This window comes from Oncorhynchus mykiss, chromosome 32, assembly GCF_013265735.2.
Source record: "Oncorhynchus mykiss isolate Arlee chromosome 32, USDA_OmykA_1.1, whole genome shotgun sequence".
NCBI lineage: Eukaryota > Metazoa > Chordata > Actinopteri > Salmoniformes > Salmonidae > Oncorhynchus > Oncorhynchus mykiss.
Window position 1 is genome coordinate 7,594,799 of NC_050572.1, and position 20,191 is coordinate 7,614,989.

Here is a 20,191-nt window from a genome sequence, read left to right on the forward strand (position 1 = left end):
AGTCAGAAACTAACCCTGGGAGAAGCCAGCATGGAGCGTACAGTCAGAAACTAACCCTGGGAGAAGAGGAAGCCAGCATGGAGCGTACAGTCAGAAACTAACCCTGGGAGAAGCCAGCATAGAGCGTACAGTCAGAAACTAACCCTGGGAGAAGAGGAAGCCAGCATGGAGCGTACAGTCAGAAACTAACCCTGGGAGAAGCCAGCATGGAGCGTACAGTCAGAAACTAACCCTGGGAGAAGAGGAACCCAGCATGGAGCATACAGTCAGAAACTAACCCTGGGAGAAGAGGAACCCAGCATGGAGCATACAGTCAGAAACTAACCCTGGGAGAAGAGGAAGCCAGCATGGAGCGTACAGTCAGAAACTAACCCTGGGAGAAGCCAGCATGGAGCGTACAGTCAGAAACTAACCCTGGGAGAAGAGGAACCCAGCATGGAGCATACAGTCAGAAACTAACCCTGGGAGAAGAGGAACCCAGCATGGAGCATACAGTCAGAAACTAACCCTGGGAGAAGAGGAACCCAGCATGGAGCATACAGTCAGAAACTAACCCTGGGAGAAGAGGAACCCAGCATGGAGCATACAGTCAGAAACTAACCCTGGGAGAAGAGGAACCCAGCATGGAGCATACAGTCAGAAACTAACCCTGGGAGAAGAGGAAGCCAGCATGGAGCATACAGTCAGAAACTAACCCTGGGAGAAGAGGAACCCAGCATGGAGCATACAGTCAGAAACTAACCCTGGGAGAAGAGGAAGCCAGCATGGAGCATACAGTCAGAAACTAACCCTGGGAGAAGCCAGCATGGAGCATACAGTCAGAAACTAACCCTGGGAGAAGCCAGCATGGAGCGTACAGTCAGAAACTAACCCTGGGAGAAGAGGAAGCCAGCATGGAGCGTACAGTCAGAAACTAACCCTGGGAGAAGAGGAAGCCAGCATGGAGCATACAGTCAGAAACTAACCCTGGGAGAAGCCAGCATGGAGCGTACAGTCAGAAACTAACCCTGGGAGAAGAGGAAGCCAGCATGGAGCATACAGTCAGAAACTAACCCTGGGAGAAGCCAGCATGGAGCGTACAGTCAGAAACTAACCCTGGGAGAAGAGGAAGCCAGCATGGAGCGTACAGTCAGAAACTAACCCTGGGAGAAGCCAGCATGGAGCGTACAGTCAGAAACTAACCCTGGGAGAAGAGGAACCCAGCATGGAGCATACAGTCAGAAACTAACCCTGGGAGAAGAGGAAGCCAGCATGGAGCGTACAGTCAGAAACTAACCCTGGGAGAAGCCAGCATGGAGCGTACAGTCAGAAACTAACCCTGGGAGAAGCCAGCATGGAGCGTACAGTCAGAAACTAACCCTGGGAGAAGCCAGCATGGAGCATACAGTCAGAAACTAACCCTGGGAGAAGAGAAACACAACATATGTTGATCTATGATTTAAAATAACTTTGAGCTGGTGACTATTGTTCAACGGGGAATGTTTGCAGTGGGAAGTGGATTCCTTTTCAACTCTTCATCTGGACTGATCTGAGAACTGTGAAAGCAGTATGGCCTCAGTCTTATCAGGGGGATTTGCTTTCACCAAGTTACCTCGGGTCGGTGAAGAGAGCGGAAATAAGGTAGGAATTCAATCCAAGCCCTGTCAGAGCAGCGCACTAGACCGCTGACAACACAGTAAAGGCATTTCCCCCTGACGGTAACCGTCTGTACAACATCAGCTCAAGCTGACATGACTCCTTGCTGTCCCCAGTCCACCTGGCCATGCTGCTGCTCCAGTTTCAACTGTTCTGCCTGTGATTATTATTGGACCATGCTGGTCATTTATGAACATTTGAACATCTTGGCCATGTTCTGTTATAATCTCCACCCGGCACAGCCAGAAGAGGACTGGTCACTCCACATAGCCTGGTTCCTCTCTAGGTTTTGGCCTTTCTAGGGAGTTTTTCCTAGCCACCGTGCCTTCTACACCTGCATTGCTTGCTGTTTGGGGGTTTTAGGCTGGGTTTCTGTACAGCACTTTGAGATATCAGCTGATGTACGAAGGGCTATATAAATAAATTAGATTTGAAGCGACCGTACGTCTGTTAGAGAGCAGTGTACACCACAGCACGAACTTGGATTGAATCCCAACCAGGCTTTTTAGACTGTTGAAATGGGACCCTACTGCTTCAGATCCTCAGGCTCCATAACTAAACACACGGTATAAAAAAACAACGACATTTAAATCGGTGGCAGAGACATGAGTTAATAAAAGAGCATTTCAACACTGACACAGGCTAAAACGTTTTGACTGTTTGAGGAAATACTAAAAACTGTGTTAAGAGAATAATTTACAGTCCATTTCGATTGATTAGATTCACAACTGGAAGCCCCTGTTTATCCCACTTCAGGACGTCTTCGTTTCTTCTGTGGGCCTGGTGGTGAAATGAACAAATGCTAGTTGACTGGGCTTAGACCGGATCAGTTACATTTAAAGTCAAGTGGTGTGTTGTGGTTACGACTCACCCTGTTGTGTCCATCTTCTCCTCTGTCTCTTTCTCCTCTTTCACATCTGAGGAAAACAGAACATGTCAGTGTGTTGTCATGTCCAGCGCCCAGGGGCCAGTCAGTGTGTTGTCCAGCGTCCAGGGGCCAGTCAGTGTGTTGTCCAGCATCCCAGGGCCAGTCAGTGTGTCGTCATGTCCCAGGGCCAGTCAGTGTGTTGTCATGTCCCAGGGCCAGTCAGTGTGTTGTCATGTCCAGCGCCCAGGGGCCAGTCAGTGTGGTGTCATGTCCAGCGTCCAGGGGCCAGTCAGTGTGTTGTCCAGCGTCCAGGGGCCAGTCAGTGTGTTGTCATGTCCCAGGGCCAGTCAGTGTGTTGTCATGTCCAGGGGCCAGTCAGTGTGTCGTCATGTCCAGTGTCCAGTCAGTGTGTTGTCCAGCATCCCAGGGCCAGTCAATGTGTTGTCATGTCCCAGGGCCAGTCAGTGTGTTGTCATGTCCCAGGGCCAGTCAGTGTGGTGTCATGTCCAGCGTCCAGTCAGTGTGTCATCATGTCCAGTGTCCAGTCAGTGTGTTGTCCAGCATCCCAGGGCCAGTCAGTGTGTCGTCATGTCCCGGGGCCAGTCAGTGTGTTGTCATGTCCCGGGGCCAGTCAGTGTGTTGTCCAGCATCCCAGGGCCAGTCAGTGTGTTGTCATGTCCAGTGTCCAGTCAGTGTGTTGTCATGTCCAGGGGCCAGTCAGTGTGGTGTCATGTCCAGGGGCCAGTCAGTGTGGTGTCATGTCCAGGGGCCAGTCAGTGTGGTGTCATGTCCAGGGGCCAGTCAGTGTGGTGTCATGTCCAGGGGCCAGTCAGTGTGGTGTCATGTCCAGGGGCCAGTCAGTGTGGTGTCATGTCCAGGGGCCAGTCAGTGTGTCGTCATGTCCAGGGGCCAGTCAGTGTGTTGTCATGTCCAGGGGCCAGTCAGTGTGTCGTCATGTCCAGGGGCCAGTCAGTGTGTCGTCATGTCCAGGGGCCAGTCAGTGTGTCGTCATGTCCAGGGGCCAGTCAGTGTGTCATCATGTCCAGGGGCCAGTCAGTGTGTCGTCATGTCCAGGGGCCAGTCAATGTGTCGTCATGTCCAGGGGCCAGTCAGTGTGGTGTCATGTCCAGGGGCCAGTCAGTGTGTTGTCATGTCCAGGGGCCAGTCAGTGTGGTGTCATGTCCAGCGTCCCGGGGCCAGTCAGTGTGTTGTCATGTCCCAGGGGCCAGTCAGTGTGTCGTCATGTCCAGGGGCCAGTCAGTGTGGTGTCATGTCCAGCGTCCCGGGGCCAGTCAGTGTGTTGTCATGTCCAGGGGCCAGTCAGTGTGGTGTCATGTCCAGTGTCCAGTCAGTGTGTCGTCATGTCCAGGGGCCAGTCAGTGTGTCGTCATGTCCCGGGGCCAGTCAGTGTGTTGTCATGTCCAGTGGCCAGTCAGTGTGTTGTCATGTCCCGGGGCCAGTCAGTGTGTCGTCATGTCCCGGGGCGAGTCAGTGTGTCGTCATGTCCAGGGGCCAGTCAGTGTGTTGTCATGTCCAGGGGCCAGTCAGTGTGTTGTCATGTCCAGGGGCCAGTCAGTGTGTTGTCATGTCCCGGGGCCAGTCAGTGTGTTGTCATGTCCCGGGGCCAGTCAGTGTGTTGTCATGTCCAGGGGCCAGTCAGTGTGTTGTCATGTCCAGGGGCCAGTCAGTGTGTTGTCATGTCCCGGGGCCAGTCAGTGTGTTGTCATGTCCAGGGGCCAGTCAGTGTGTCGTCATGTCCAGGGGCCAGTCAGTGTGGTGTCATGTCCAGCGTCCCGGGGCCAGTCAGTGTGTCGTCATGTCCTGGGGCCAGTCAGTGTGTCGTCATGTCCCGGGGCCAGTCAGTGTGTTGTCATGTCCAGGGGCCAGTCAGTGTGTTGTCATGTCCAGCGTCCCGGGGCCAGTCAGTGTGTCGTCATGTCCCGGGGCCAGTCAGTGTGTCGTCATGTCCCGGGGCCAGTCAGTGTGTCGTCATGTCCCGGGGCCAGTCAGTGTGTCGTCATGTCCAGGGCCAGTCAGTGTGGAGTCGCGTCCAGGGGCCAGTCAGTGTGGAGTCATGTCCAGCGTCCAGGGGCCAGTCAGTGTGTTAGTTGTTTACCTTTCTTCTCCTCTGCCTCCTTCTCTTTCTCCTCCTCAGTCTTGACTCGTTTGGTCTTCTTGTGGTTGGCAGCGTTCCTCCTTCCCCCTCCTCCCTGTCCCTCATCCTCAGAGTCAGAGAACTCCTCTTCACAGGCTATCCTCTTATCATGGGCCCAGACTACACAGGAACACACACACGCAGTTCAATAAGAGATTCATAACACGCGGTGAGACAGTACTCGTTGGAGGAGCTAGTGTGTGTGTGTGTGTGTACTTACTGGAGATGCGTTTGTCAGGGCTCTCGTCCTCCTCATCTCCAGAGTCCGGGTGTGGAGCGTCTTCTGGGATGGCCTGCATCTGAACCCCCGGGGCGTGGGGCAGCATGCGCAGGTTCTCAAACAACCTCTGTCTGGGGAGGGAGAGATATGCTTAGTATGTACACTACCAGTCAAAAGTTATAGAACACCTACTCATTCAAGGGGTTTTCTTTATTTTTTACTATCTACATTGTAGAATTATTTTACCTTTGTTAACTGACTTACCTAGTTAAATACATTTTTATTTTCAATGACGGCCTAGGAACAGTGGGCAGAACGACAGATTTGTACCTTGTCAGCTCGGGGATTTGAACTTGCAACCTTCCAGTTACTAGTCCAACGCTCTAACCACTAGGCTACCCTGCCTCTAACCACTAGGCTACCCTGCCTCTAACCACTAGGCTACCCTACCTCCTCTAACCACTAGGCTACCCTACCTCCTCTAACCACTAGGCTACCCTACCTCCTCTAACCACTAGGCTACCCTACCTCCTCTAACCACTAGGCTACCCTACCTCCTCTAACCACTAGGCTACCCTACCTCCTCTAACCACTAGGCTACCCTACCTCCTCTAACCACTAGGCTACCCTACCTCCTCTAACCACTAGGCTACCCTACCTCCTCTAACCACTAGGCTACCCTACTTCCTCTAACCACTAGGCTGCCCTGCCTCTAACCACTAGGCTGCCCTGCCTCTAACCACTAGGCTGCCCTGCCTCTAACCACTAGGCTGCCCTGCCTCTAACCACTAGGCTGCCCTGCCTCTAACCACTAGGCTGCCCTGCCTCTAACCACTAGGCTACCCTGCCGCCCCTACACTCTAACCACTAGGCTACACTGCCTCCTCTACACTCTAACCACTAGGCTACCCTGCCGCCCCTACACTCTAACCACTAGGCTACACTGCCTCCTCTACACTCTAACCACTAGGCTACCCTACCTCCTCTACACTCTAACCACTAGGCTACCCTACCTCCTCTACACTCTAACCACTAGGCTACCCTACCTCCTCTACACTCTAACCACTAGGCTACCCTACCTCCTCTACACTCTAACCACTAGGCTACCCTACCTCCTCTACACTCTAACCACTAGGCTACCCTACCTCCTCTACACTCTAACCACTAGGCTACCCTACCTCCTCTACACTCTAACCACTAGGCTACCCTGCCTCCTCTACACTCTAACCACTAGGCTACCCTGCCTCTAACCACTAGGCTACCCTACCTCCTCTACACTCTAACCACTAGTCTACCCTGCCGCCCCATAATAGTGAAAACATCAAATAGTAATAAAAAAAAAGTTAAATCAAAATATTTTAGGTTTGAGTTTCTTCAAAGTGCATTCTCTCAACCAGCTTCATGAGGTTGTCACCTGGAATGCATTTCAATTAACAGGTGTGCCTTGGTAAAAGTTCATTTGTGGAATTTCTTTCCTTAATGCGTCTGAGCCAATCAGCTGTGACAGAATATTTTACCAAATAGGGCTATCCTCTGTATACCACCCCTACCTTGTCACAACACAACTCAATAAGGAAAGAAATTCCACAAATTAACTTTTACCAAGGCACACCTGCTAATTGAAATGCATTCCAGGTGACAACCTCGTGAAGCTGGTTGAGAGAATGCCAAGCTGTCAAGGCAAAGGGTGGCTACTTTTGAAGAATCTCAAATATAATTTTGATTTCTTTAACACTTTTTTGGTTACTTCATGATTCCATAGTTTATTTTTTACGTAGCTTAGACCTACTGGTTGTGTGATTTGGGATCTATCGTCCCAGTGTGTTTGGAGTAGGCCATTTATTTCACACAGAACGACAAGCTGACCAATAGACTAGGTCAACTTCGGTACTATAGGGGAATAGTAGATTAGGCCTAAGTGATTGTCTCGTTGCCCGAGGAAAAGTAACCTAAACGTGGACAGTTATTGTAGCGTCAGAAATCAGTGAGAAGGACGTGAGCCATTGCATCCTCTGTCAAGATAAATAACCGTCATTTAAATATGTGATGTGTGTAGTAGACACCATTAATCATGCCCGGCACCACATTTTCCCCAACAGAAACCCTGCTGTGTTGCTGTGCGAGAGCGCAGTGGCTGTCTGTGTATCTTACTTGATCTTCTCCAGGTAATCATTGGTGTTCTGGTTGGTCATGTTAGACGGGCTGATGTGGAGCTTGAAGTCAGGACCAAAGTACTCAAAGTAGTCGTTGTAAGGCAGCTCTGATTGGACGAGAGACCGAGACATCATTATAAAGTCAAACGTGAAGCAGAGAGACTGAGATCTTACTCTGATGCTTAATGGTAGAACGGGATGTCTGTGTGTGTGTGTGTACAGTTAGGTATAATGCTGTGTGTGTGTGTGTGTGTGTGTGTGCGTGTGTGTACCGTTAGGTATAATGCTGTGTGTGTGTACCGTTAGGTATAATGCTGTGTGTGTGTGTGTGTGTGTGTGTGTGTGTACCGTTAGGTATAATGCTGTGTGTGTGTGTGTGTGTGTGTGTACCGTTCGGTATAATGATGTGTGTGTGTGTGTGTGTGTACCGTTCGGTATAATGCTGTGTGTGTGTGTGTGTCTGTACCGTTAGGTATAATGCTGTGTGTGTGTGTGTGTGTGTACCGTTAGGTATAATGCTGTGTGTGTGTGTACCGTTATGTATAATGCTGTGTGTGTGTGTGTGTACCGTTAGGTATAATGCTGTGTGTGTGTGTGTGTGTACCGTTAGGTATAATGCTGTGTGTGTGTGTGTGTGTACCGTTAGGTATAATGCTGTGTGTGTGTGTGTGTGTACCGTTAGGTATAATGCTGTGTGTGTGTGTGTGTGTACCGTTAGGTATAATGCTGTGTGTGTGTGTGTGTGTACCGTTAGGTATAATGCTGTGTGTGTGTGTGTGTGTACCGTTAGGTATAATGCTGTGTGTGTGTGTACCGTTATGTATAATGCTGTGTGTGTGTGTGTGTGTGTACCGTTAGGTATAATGCTGTGTGTGTGTGTGTGTGTACCGTTAGGTATAATGCTGTGTGTGTGTGTGTGTGTACCGTTAGGTATAATGCTGTGTGTGTGTGTGTGTGTGTGTGTGTGTGTGTGTGTACCGTTAGGTATAATGCTGTGTGTTTGTGTGTGTACCGTTAGGTATAATGCTGTGTGTTTGTGTGTGTACCGTTAGGTATAATGCTGTGTGTGTGTGTGTGTGTGTGTGTGTACCGTTAGGTATAATGCTGTGTGTGTGTGTACCGTTAGGTATAATGCTGTGTGTGTGTGTGTACCGTTAGGTATAATGCTGTGTGTGTGTGTGTACCGTTAGGTATAATGCTGTGTGTGTGTGTGTGTACCGTTAGGTATAATGCTGTGTGTGTGTGTGTGTGTACCGTTAGGTATAATGCTGTGTGTGTGTGTGTGTGTGTGTGTGTGTGTGTGTACCGTTAGGTATAATGCTGTGTGTGTGTGTGTGTACCGTTCGGTATAATGCTGTGTGTGTGTGTGTGTGTACCGTTCGGTATAATGCTGTGTGTGTGTGTGTGTGTACCGTTCGGTATAATGCTGTGTGTGTGTGTGTGTGTACCGTTCGGTATAATGCTGTGTGTGTGTGTGTACCGTTCGGTATAATGCTGTGTGTGTGTGTGTACCGTTCGGTATAATGCTGTGTGTGTGTGTGTACCGTTCGGTATAATGCTGTGTGTGTGTGTGTGTGTGTGTGTGCGTGTGTGTACCGTTAGGTATAATGCTGTGTGTGTGTGTGTGTGTGTGTGTGTGTGTACCGTTCGGTATAATGATGTGTGTGTGTGTGTGTGTGTACCGTTCGGTATAATGCTGTGTGTGTGTGTGTGTCTGTACCGTTAGGTATAATGCTGTGTGTGTGTGTGTGTGTGTACCGTTCGGTATAATGCTGTGTGTGTGTGTGTACCGTTCGGTATAATGCTGTGTGTGTGTGTACCGTTATGTATAATGCTGTGTGTGTGTGTGTGTACCGTTAGGTATAATGCTGTGTGTGTGTGTGTGTGTGTGTGTGTGTGTGTACACCGTTAGGTATAATGCTGTGTGTGTGTGTGTGTGTGTGTGTGTGTGTGTACCGTTCGGTATAATGCTGTGTGTGTGTGTGTGTCTGTACCGTTAGGTATAATGCTGTGTGTGTGTGTGTGTGTGTACCGTTCGGTATAATGCTGTGTGTGTGTGTGTACCGTTCGGTATAATGCTGTGTGTGTGTGTACCGTTATGTATAATGCTGTGTGTGTGTGTGTGTACCGTTAGGTATAATGCTGTGTGTGTGTGTGTGTGTGTGTGTGTGTGTGTACACCGTTAGGTATAATGCTGTGTGTGTGTGTGTGTGTGTGTGTGTGTGTGTGTACACCGTTAGGTATAATGCTGTGTGTGTGTGTGTGTGTGTGTGTGTGTGTACCGTTCGGTATAATGCTGTGTGTGTGTGTGTGTCTGTACCGTTAGGTATAATGCTGTGTGTGTGTGTGTGTGTGTACCGTTCGGTATAATGCTGTGTGTGTGTGTGTACCGTTCGGTATAATGCTGTGTGTGTGTGTACCGTTATGTATAATGCTGTGTGTGTGTGTGTGTGTGTGTGTACCGTTAGGTATAATGCTGTGTGTGTGTGTGTGTGTGTGTGTGTACCGTTAGGTATAATGCTGTGTGTGTGTGTGTGTGTGTGTGTGTACCGTTAGGTATAATGCTGTGTGTGTGTGTGTGTGTGTACCGTTAGGTATAATGCTGTGTGTGTGTGTGTGTGTGTGTGTGTGTGTGTACCGTTAGGTATAATGCTGTGTGTGTGTGTGTGTGTGTGTGTGTACCGTTAGGTATAATGCTGTGTGTGTGTGTGTGTGTGTACCGTTAGGTATAATGCTGTGTGTGTGTGTGTGTGTGTACCGTTAGGTATAATGCTGTGTGTGTGTGTGTGTGTGTGTGTGTACCGTTAGGTATAATGCTGTGTGTGTGTGTGTGTGTGTACCGTTAGGTATAATGCTGTGTGTGTGTGTGTGTGTGTGTGTGTGTGTGTGTGTACCGTTAGGTATAATGCTGTGTGTGTGTGTGTGTGTGTGTGTGTGTGTGTGTGTGTACCGTTAGGTATAATGCTGTGTGTGTGTGTGTGTGTGTGTGTGTGTGTGTGTACCGTTAGGTATAATGCTGTGTGTGTGTGTGTGTGTGTGTGTGTGTGTGTGTACCGTTAGGTATAATGCTGTGTGTGTGTGTGTGTGTGTGTACCGTTAGGTATAATGCTGTGTGTGTGTGTGTGTGTGTGTGTGTGTGTGTGTGTGTGTGTGTGTGTGTGTGTGTGTGTGTGTACACCGTTCGGTATAATGCTGTGTGTGTGTGTGTACCGTTCGGTATAATGCTGTGTGTGTGTGTGTACCGTTCGGTATAATGCTGTGTGTGTGTGTGTACCGTTCGGTATAATGCTGTGTGTGTGTGTGTACCGTTCGGTATAATGCTGTGTGTGTGTGTGTACCGTTCGGTATAATGCTGTGTGTGTGTGTGTACCGTTCGGTATAATGCTGTGTGTGTGTGTGTGTACCGTTCGGTATAATGCTGTGTGTGTGTGTGTACCGTTCGGTATAATGCTGTGTGTGTGTACCGTTCGGTATAATGCTGTGTGTGTGTGTGTACCGTTCGGTATAATGCTGTGTGTGTGTGTGTGTGTGTACCGTCAGGTATAATGCTGTGTGTGTGTGTGTGTGTACCGTTAGGTATAATGCTGTGTGTGTGTGTGTGTGTGTGTGTGTGTGTGTACCGTTAGGTATAATGCTGTGTGTTTGTGTGTGTACCGTTAGGTATAATGCTGTGTGTTTGTGTGTGTACCGTTAGGTATAATGCTGTGTGTGTGTGTACCGTTAGGTATAATGCTGTGTGTGTGTGTGTGTGTGTGTGTACCGTTAGGTATAATGCTGTGTGTGTGTGTACCGTTAGGTATAATGCTGTGTGTGTGTGTGTACCGTTAGGTATAATGCTGTGTGTGTGTGTGTGTGTGTGTGTGTGTGTACCGTTAGGTATAATGCTGTGTGTGTGTGTGTGTACCGTTCGGTATAATGCTGTGTGTGTGTGTGTGTGTACCGTTCGGTATAATGCTGTGTGTGTGTGTGTACCGTTCGGTATAATGCTGTGTGTGTGTGTGTACCGTTCGGTATAATGCTGTGTGTGTGTGTGTACCGTTCGGTATAATGCTGTGTGTGTGTGTGTACCGTTCGGTATAATGCTGTGTGTGTGTGTGTACCGTTCGGTATAATGCTGTGTGTGTGTGTGTACCGTTCGGTATAATGCTGTGTGTGTGTGTGTACCGTTCGGTATAATGCTGTGTGTGTGTGTGTACCGTTCGGTATAATGCTGTGTGTGTGTGTGTACCGTTCGGTATAATGCTGTGTGTGTGTGTGTACCGTTCGGTATAATGCTGTGTGTGTGTGTGTACCGTTCGGTATAATGCTGTGTGTGTGTGTGTACCGTTCGGTATAATGCTGTGTGTGTGTGTGTACCGTTCGGTATAATGCTGTGTGTGTGTGTGTACCGTTCGGTATAATGCTGTGTGTGTGTGTGTACCGTTCGGTATAATGCTGTGTGTGTGTGTGTACCGTTCGGTATAATGCTGTGTGTGTGTGTGTACCGTTCAGTATAATGCTGTGTGTGTGTGTGTACCGTTCGGTATAATGCTGTGTGTGTGTGTGTACCGTTCGGTATAATGCTGTGTGTGTGTGTGTACCGTTAGGTATAATGCTGTGTGTGTGTGTGTGTGTACCGTTAGGTATAATGCTGTGTGTGTGTGTGTGTGTGTACCGTTCGGTATAATGCTGTGTGTGTGTGTGTGTGTACCGTTAGGTATAATGCTGTGTGTGTGTGTGTGTGTGTACCGTTCGGTATAATGCTGTGTGTGTGTGTGTACCGTTCGGTATAATGCTGTGTGTGTGTGTGTACCGTTAGGTATAATGCTGTGTGTGTGTGTGTGTGTACCGTTAGGTATAATGCTGTGTGTGTGTGTGTGTGTGTACCGTTCGGTATAATGCTGTGTGTGTGTGTGTGTGTACCGTTAGGTATAATGCTGTGTGTGTGTGTGTGTGTGTACCGTTCGGTATAATGCTGTGTGTGTGTGTGTGTGTGTACCGTTCGGTATAATGCTGTGTGTGTGTGTGTGTGTGTGTACCGTTAGGTATAATGCTGTGTGTGTGTGTGTGTGTGTGTACCGTTCGGTATAATGCTGTGTGTGTGTGTGTGTGTGTACCGTTAGGTATAATGCTGTGTGTGTGTGTACCGTTAGGTATAATGCTGTCCAGAGCCACAGCGGTCTCATAGGTCCAGCAGCGGGCCACGTTACGGATGGTATAACCTCCACCTCCCAACATCAACAGAGGCAGGTTGAAACTCTTCATGTACTCAACACACTTAGCATGACCTGAAACACAGCGCCAGGGGTCCAACACACTTAGCATGACCTGAAACACAGCGCCAGGGGTCCAACACACTTAGCATGACCTGAAACACAGCGCCAGGGGTCCAACACACTTAGCATGACCTGAAACACAGCGTCAGGGGTCCAACACACTTAGCATGACCTGAAACACAGCGTCAGGGGTTCAACACACTTAGCATGACCTGAAACACAGCGTCAGGGGTTCAACACACTTAGCATGACCTGAAACACAGCGTCAGGGGTTCAACACACTTAGCATGACCTGAAACACAGCGTCAGGGGTCCAACACACTTAGCATGACCTGAAACACAGCGTCAGGGGTCCAACACACTTAGCATGACCTGAAACACAGCGTCAGGGGTTCAACACACTTAGCATGACCTGAAACACAGCGCCAGGGGTTCAACACACTTAGCATGACCTGAAACACAGCGCCAGGGGTTCAACACACTTAACATGACCTGAAACACAGCGTCAGGGGTTCAACACACTTAGCATGACCTGAAACACAGCGTCAGGGGTCCAACACACTTAGCATGACCTGAAACACAGCGTCAGGGGTTCAACACACTTAGCATGACCTGAAACACAGCGTCAGGGGTTCAACGTTCCAACACTTTATTGTCCATTCTTCTGGAATGGAAATGTGTCTTTACATGCATGTGGCGCAGGTCTGCCGACAGAACGCCTGGCTAGCAGGCAGGCCGACAGAACGCATGGCTGGCAGGCAGGCCGACAAAACGCCTGGCTGGCAGGCAGGCCGACAAAACGCCTGGCTGGCAGGCAGGCCGACAGAACGCCTGGCTGGCAGGCAGGCCGACAGAACGCCTGGCTGGCAGGCAGGCCGACAGAACGCCTGGCTGGCAGGCAGGCCGACAGAACGCCTGGCTGGCAGGCAGGCCGACAGAACGCCTGGCTGGCAGGCAGGCCGACAGAACGCCTGGCTGGCAGGCAGGCCGACAGAACGCCTGGCTGGCAGGCAGGCCGACAGAACGCCTGGCTGGCAGGCAGGCCGACAGAACGCCTGGCAGACCGACAGAACGCCTGGCAGACCGACAGAACGTCTGGCAGACCGACAGAACGTCTGGCATGATTGGTTCTGGAACGCCTGGCAGACCGACAGAACGTCTGGCATGATTGGTTCTAGAACGCCTGGCAGACAGAACGCCTGCCTGGCAGACAGACAGTATACTAAACAAGCCTACACATCAATACCAACACCGTTAGAGCAGGATCATTAATGAGACTTAAAAAAAGTTAAAACTACATTATTCCATACTCTTACTGTAACGCCACACGTCACCTGAAAACACAAACTGTTGAGTAAAATGTGTTACCTTTGATGGTCAGGTTGAAACAGCCCAGTCTGTCTCCTGAGAGAGAGTCGGCTCCACACTGTAACACGACTGCACTGGGTTGGAACATCTCCATCACTTTAGCCATCACCTAGCAACACACATTGATTACAACAACAAAAAGTTACCGTGTGTGTGTGTGTGTGTGTGTGTGTGTGTGTGTGTGTGTGTGTGTGTGGAACCAAAACACGGAATTCCTTGCAGCAGGAGACTTACAGGTTTGAAGATGGCTTCGTAAGACTCATCGTCGATGCCGTCTCTGAGAGGGTAGTTTACAGCATAGTACTTCCCCTTCCCTGCTCCAATGTCCTACACACACACACACACACACACCTTATTGTACATTCTGGAGTACAGAAACGACTCAAATATAGGCAGACAATACAACACACAGAGGAACACAATGAAATCTACTGTGCTTATTTCTGACCCGACCCCCAGCACACACACACACACACACACTCACCCTCAGGTCTCCGGTACCAGGGAAGTATTCTCCATACTTGTGGAAGGACACCGTCATGACCCGGTCTGTGGTGAAGAAAGCCTCTTCCACCCCGTCTCCATGGTGAATGTCGATGTCTATGTACAACACCCTCTGGTGGTACCTGACAGGACAGACGACTCATTACAGACCGATAGGTTCTGACCGCTAACCTTCACAATATGGTTAAATCATCAGGTGTCCTAGAGAAAGGAGAAGGAGGAGGTGGCCCAACGGGGGTCGGGTGAGGTGGCACACACAGTGAGGTGGCCCAACGGGGGGCGGGTGAGGTGACCACACAGGGCTCTTACTTGAGCAGCTCCAGGATGGCGAGGACTATGTCGTTGACGTAGCAGAACCCAGAGGCCTCAGACTTCTTGGCATGATGGAGTCCTCCGGCCCAGTTGATGGCGATGTCCGTCTGCTGCTTGTTCAGCTTCACTGCCCCCGCTACACACACACAGAGAGAGGACAGAGACAGTCAATAAGGAGCGCGAGAGAGGACAGAGACAGGCAATAAGGAGCGCGAGAGAGGACAGAGACAGTCAACAAGGAGCGCGAGAGAGGACAGAGACAGTCAATACGGAGCGAGAGAGAGGACAGAGACAGTCAACAAGGAGAGAGAGAGAGAGGACAGAGACAGTCAACAAGGAGAGAGAGAGAGAGGACAGAGACAGTCAACAAGGAGAGAGAGAGAGAGAGAGACAGTCAACAAGGAGAGAGAGAGAGAGGACAGAGAGAGGACAGAGAGTCAACAAGGAGCGAGAGAGAGAGGACAGAGACAGTCAATACGGAGCGAGAGAGAGAGGACAGAGACAGTCAATAAGGAGCGAGAGAGAGAGGACAGAGACAGTCAATAAGGAGCGAGAGAGAGAGGACAGAGACAATCAATAAGGAGCGAGAGAGAGAGGACAGAGACAGTCAATAAGGAGCGAGAGAGAGAGGACAGAGACAGTCAATAAGGAGCGAGAGAGAACAGAGACAGTCAAGACGGAGAGAGGACAGAGACAGGCAATAAGGACAGAGAGAGAGGACAGAGACAGTCAATAAGGAGCGAGACAAACTGGAGAGGAGATGAGACTTACCGACAGAGCCTCCCGTTGACAGCTGACAGAACTCAAACAGGCCGTCAAACACTGGGCAGTCCTCTCCCACATTAACTGTTAAGAGAACAGCAAGGATAGAAGGCATTCATTTGAGATGTGCGATTGAATCCTGCACATTTGTTCCAAAGCATTAAAGCACTACCTAAACAGATGTGAGTGTGAAGTACAGTCTAAAGTCAGCTCAACATTAGCCCATATGAAAACGTATGGCAAACTTTGGTTTTTGGGGTGAACTATCCCTTTAAATAACACATAGGGCGCCCACACCTAAACAATGCTAGGGGGGGAAAACACTGTCTGCTACTCACATCTCTGCATCTGTTTGCTGTGCTCTGACATGTTGTCTGGCCGGATGGAACGCAGGAACTTTATGTAGTCGTCACTGTGGTACTTGGTCATCTCCTCTCCACTGGCCTTGTGGGGTCTCTAGGGAGGTCAGAGGAAATCAAAAGGGCTGAACCAAGTCAGCTTAAAAAAAAAGGTGGAAAAACACCACCATTTCCTGGTTGCTAAAACGGTCACCTAAATTTCATCTGATATTATCAATAACCCAAAATATATGGAAGGTCAGAAAACGTATTGTCCACAACTGTCCATCTAGGTCTTTATAAGTCTGTAGAACTTTGGAACAGCTCAACTATACAGAAAGTTACTTTGGACCTGTAGTGTAGAAGTGTGTTGAAGAATTAGGAGTCCACTCGTATCAGCTTCAGTCCTATACAATGTATATATATCATGTTTTTTTATTTAACTAAGCAAGTCAGTTATGAACAAAATTCTTATTTACAATAACTGCCTATCCCGGCCAAACCCTAACAGCGCTGGGCCAATTGTGCACCGCCCTATGGGACTCCCAATCACGACCGGTTATGATACAGCCTGGAATCGAACCAGGGTCTGTAGTGACGCCTCTAGCACTGAGAAGCAGTGCCTTAGACCGCTGCGCCATCCTCTATAGACCCATCTCTTGGCCACGTTCTGAAAAGGAACGCTTTGGCTTATTTGATGTTTAGGATTATTTTTTAATGTGTGCATCACTAATAGGAAGTTTGTATTTTTTTTGTGTATAAACCCCCTGTAGCTGCTGTGCTTACATATATCTCCATCTTCCTGTACAGTCCATAGTTGAGCAGGAGGTTGTGGGTCATACGGATCCTGTGGGGTTTCATGGGATGACCCTGGCCATAGTAATAATTACCAACGTCGCCTGGGGAGAGGAAATTTGAGGTTTAGACAAACTACTGAAACAACAAAAAAACACATTTCCTTCCACCTAGCCCCAGAGATAAGGTATGTAACTGTTTAACATTTGTCATTTTAGATTTATGCGTTTATCCAGAGTGACTTACAGGGTCAATAAAAGACACCGACCGACTCTTCACCTGGTCGACTCTGGGATTTATATTAAGGTCTCTCCAAGGCTCTTAGCGGTCGATTTAAAGTGCCGGCTTTTGTTCCGGGCTATAGCACTATCACGCCTGAATCACACATGCAAGCCTGGTAGCTACACAGCACGAAACACAAATTATAACAGTAATCAAATGAGCAGCCTCTGAAAAGTGATCTGAATCTACAGGCTCAACCCCCCCTCACACACACACACACACACACACACACACACACACACACACACCTATACAACACCGCTAGCTACATGATAACCCCACTTTACTAAACAAATGGTGCAGATAAATATGAAGAGGCAATTTGTGATTCAGACACTGAGTTCCTAACCATCTCTTCGTTATTAGGCTAGTTGTCGCAAATTTAAAAAAAGCATCAACTTGCTAGCAAGCTAGATATCGGCAATTTAGCTCATTTGGGAAAAAAATAATAAAAACCACCATTCAAGTTGCTTTGGCTAGCTAACCAAAAAAAACGTATTCCTAACCAGGTTAACCAGGCTAACTAACTTAGCTAGCGAGCTAACCACTCTGCGGCTACAGTAACGTTAGCATGCTAGCAGCTAACTCACCTACGGCACTTCAACGTGGATCAACAACAAAAATATATATATTTTTTTTATCGAGCACCAAATCCTTCGCCGATACAATCAATAATATTGCAGACAAGACGCACACACACTAAGCTACATAACATTAAATCTTACCATCGTAATAATAGCAAACTTTCTTCTTTGTTCCTCCTGCAGACGACAGCGCCATTTTCCTGTAATTAACAGGGGCACTGTTCTTTACACCGGATCATTTTTTACCCCACCGTCTCGTCCAATCACCCGAAGGCGTTGTTTGTGAAGGGTGTACGCTTGTTTCTGTCTGTTCACTGGTGATGGCAAGTTATGTGCTTCTAACAAGTCGACAAAAATATATATATATATATATATGTTGAATAAATAAATCCTTATATAAATTCTTCATTTTGCTGTATGATGAACGCCATTTTTTCCAACCTACACTGGAAGACTAAGGATCTTGCACACAATCGATACATTCCTGTACAATGATCTTGCACAATATTGTTTCTCTCACATTGAGCTGTATATTGAAGTACATCAGCAAAAAAGGATGATATGATGTTGATGATAGTCTGCTACAGGAACCTTCATACGTCATTTTCAAAAGTCTAACTTTTAGCCACCAGATGGTTCCGTTGTACTACAATAAGCTAGTCTGCTCAGCTTTGCACGTGTTTGTTGCTTATATTTAAAAAAAAATAAGCTTCCCACAGAGTTTCAAACTATAGTCCTACCATCTCTGGTACTGTACCTGTCTGAACAACAGCACACCTGTCTGCTACCCCACCCTTCTTAAAGGGGCAGTTCGTCCTTAAAGGGGCAAATCGTCCTGGCACAAGTGACATAAATGGTCTGCTTTATTTGTCAGGAACTCAGTCTGGGTCTCAAAATGTGTTTATATTCTTATGTCAGTCACTGACAGTCACTCTGCTGTAAAATTGCACAGTTTATGTCTCTGCAACCATGTCAAAATTCAAAACAAATCCAATTGTATTGGCCCGAATTCAACAGGTGTAGTAGACCTTACCATGAAACGCTGAATACAACAGGTGTAGTAGACCTTACCATGAAACGCTGAATACAACAGGTGTAGTAGACCTTACCATGAAACGCTGAATACAACAGGTGTAGTAGACCTTACCATGAAACGCTGACTACAACAGGTGTAGTAGACCTTACCATGAAACGCTGAATACAACAGGTGTAGTAGACCTTACCATGAAACGCTGAATACAACAGGTGTAGTGGACCTTACCATGAAACGCTGAATACAACAGGTGTAGTAGACCTTACCATGAAACACAGAATACAACAGGTGTAGTAGACCTTATCATGAAACGCTGAATACAACAGGTGTAGTAGACCTTACCATGAAACGCTGAATACAACAGGTGTAGTGGACCTTACCATGAAACGCTGAATACAACAGGTGTAGTAGACCTTACCATGAAACGCTGAATACAACAGGTGTAGTAGACCTTACCATGAAACGCTTACTTATAAGCACTCAACCAACAATGCAGATTACAAAAATTAAAAAAAAGTCTAAATAAAAGATAAATAAAGAATAAACTAAAGTAAGAAAAAATAAATAACACAATAAAATAAGAATGACGAGGCTATATACAAGAGGTACCGGTACAGAGTCAATGTGTGGGAGTACAAGTTAGTCAAGGTAGTTGAGGTAATATGTACATGTAGGTAGTTGAGGTAATATGTACATGTAGGTAGTTGAGGTAATATGTACATGTAGGTAGTTGAGGTAATATGTACATGTAGGTAGTTGAGGTAATATGTACATGTAGGTAGTTGAGGTAATATGTACATGTAGGTAGTTGTAAAGTGACTATGCATAGATAATAGACAGCAAGTAGCAGCGGAGTAAAAATGGGGGTCAATGCAAATAGTGCGGGTGGCCATTTGATGAACTGTTCAGCAGTCTTATGGCTTGGGGGGGGGGGGGGGGGGGGGGAGAGAAGCCCATGGGGGGGGGGGGGGGGGGGGGGAGAAGCCCAGTAAAAGAGCCTTTTGGACCTACACTTGGAGCTTTGGTACTGCTTGCCGTGCGGCAGCAGAGAGAACAGTCTCTGAATAGGGTGGCTGGCCACAAAATTGGAAGCACAGAACTGTCTAGAACTAAGGAGCATTTGCAAATAAATTCATTAAAAATCCTACAATGTGATTTTCTGGATTTGTTTTCTCTCATTTTGTCTGTCACAGTTGAAGTGTACCTATGATGAAAATTACAGGCCTCTCTCATCTCTTTAAGTGGGAGAACTTGCACAATTGGTGGCTGACCAAATACTTTTTTGCCCCACTGTATAGTGTATTCATTTACAGTGATATCAGCTATGTTTTTGTTTTTCATTTCATTCATAGGCTCAAGTGTCCTACTCACCAGCTGTCTGTCTATGAAGAATAACAGGTCAATGCACCAACAACATCATTTCAGTCCCCTTGATCTAAGGTAAGAATATCATAATAACTACTGGCACTACAGCAGACTAGTCTGGAACTGGGACTACAGCAGACTGGAACTGGGACTACAGCAGACTGGAACTGGGACTACAGCAGACTGGAACTGGGACTACAGCAGACTGGAACTGGGACTACAGCAGACTGGAACTGGGACTGCAGCAGACTAGTCTGGAACTGGGACTACAGCAGACTAGTCTGGAACTGGGACTACAGCAGACTAGTCTGGAACTGGGACTACAGCAGACTAGTCTGGAACTGGGACTACAGCAGACTAGTCTGGAACTGGGACTACAGCAGACTGGAACTGGGACTACAGCAGACTGGAACTGGGACTACAGCAGACTAGTCTGGAACTGGAACTATAGCAGACTAGTCTGGAACTGGGACTACAGCAGATTGGAACTGGGACTATAGCAGACTAGTCTGGAACTGGGACTACAGCAGACTAGTCTGGAACTGGGACTACAGCAGATTGG

The 20,191-nt window shown here is 48.0% G+C and overlaps 1 protein-coding gene across 1 annotated transcript; it reads right to left on the reverse strand.

Annotated features, from left to right (window-relative positions):
• Positions 1-1,989: 1,989 nt before the first annotated feature.
• On the reverse strand, positions 1,990-17,528 carry LOC110487857 (probable histone deacetylase 1-B). The gene is made up of 14 exons (XM_036970854.1): positions 17,373-17,528; positions 16,357-16,469; positions 15,571-15,688; positions 15,242-15,316; positions 14,468-14,606; positions 14,139-14,280; positions 13,889-13,981; positions 13,655-13,763; positions 12,158-12,298; positions 7,030-7,138; positions 4,879-5,009; positions 4,620-4,778; positions 2,507-2,552; positions 1,990-2,415 (listed from the first exon to the last, which is right to left on the reverse strand). Exons 1-14 carry the CDS (start codon positions 17,425-17,427, stop codon positions 2,388-2,390), a joined length of 1,458 nt encoding a protein of 485 aa, XP_036826749.1. The 5' UTR covers positions 17,428-17,528; the 3' UTR covers positions 1,990-2,387.
• Between the last annotated feature and the right edge of the window lie 2,663 nt (positions 17,529-20,191).

Coding starts and splice junctions, on each gene's coding strand:
- LOC110487857 (XM_036970854.1), bottom strand. CDS start 17,427: ATGGCGCTGTCGTCTGCAGGAGGAACAAAGAAGAAAGTTTGCTATTAT. Junction 7,139..12,157: donor GGACAGCATTATACCTAACG/GTACACACACAC, acceptor TCGTCCAATCAG/AGCTGCCTTACAACGACTAC. Junction 2,553..4,619: donor GGAGGCAGAGGAGAAGAAAG/GTAAACAACTAA, acceptor TGTTTTCCTCAG/ATGTGAAAGAGGAGAAAGAG.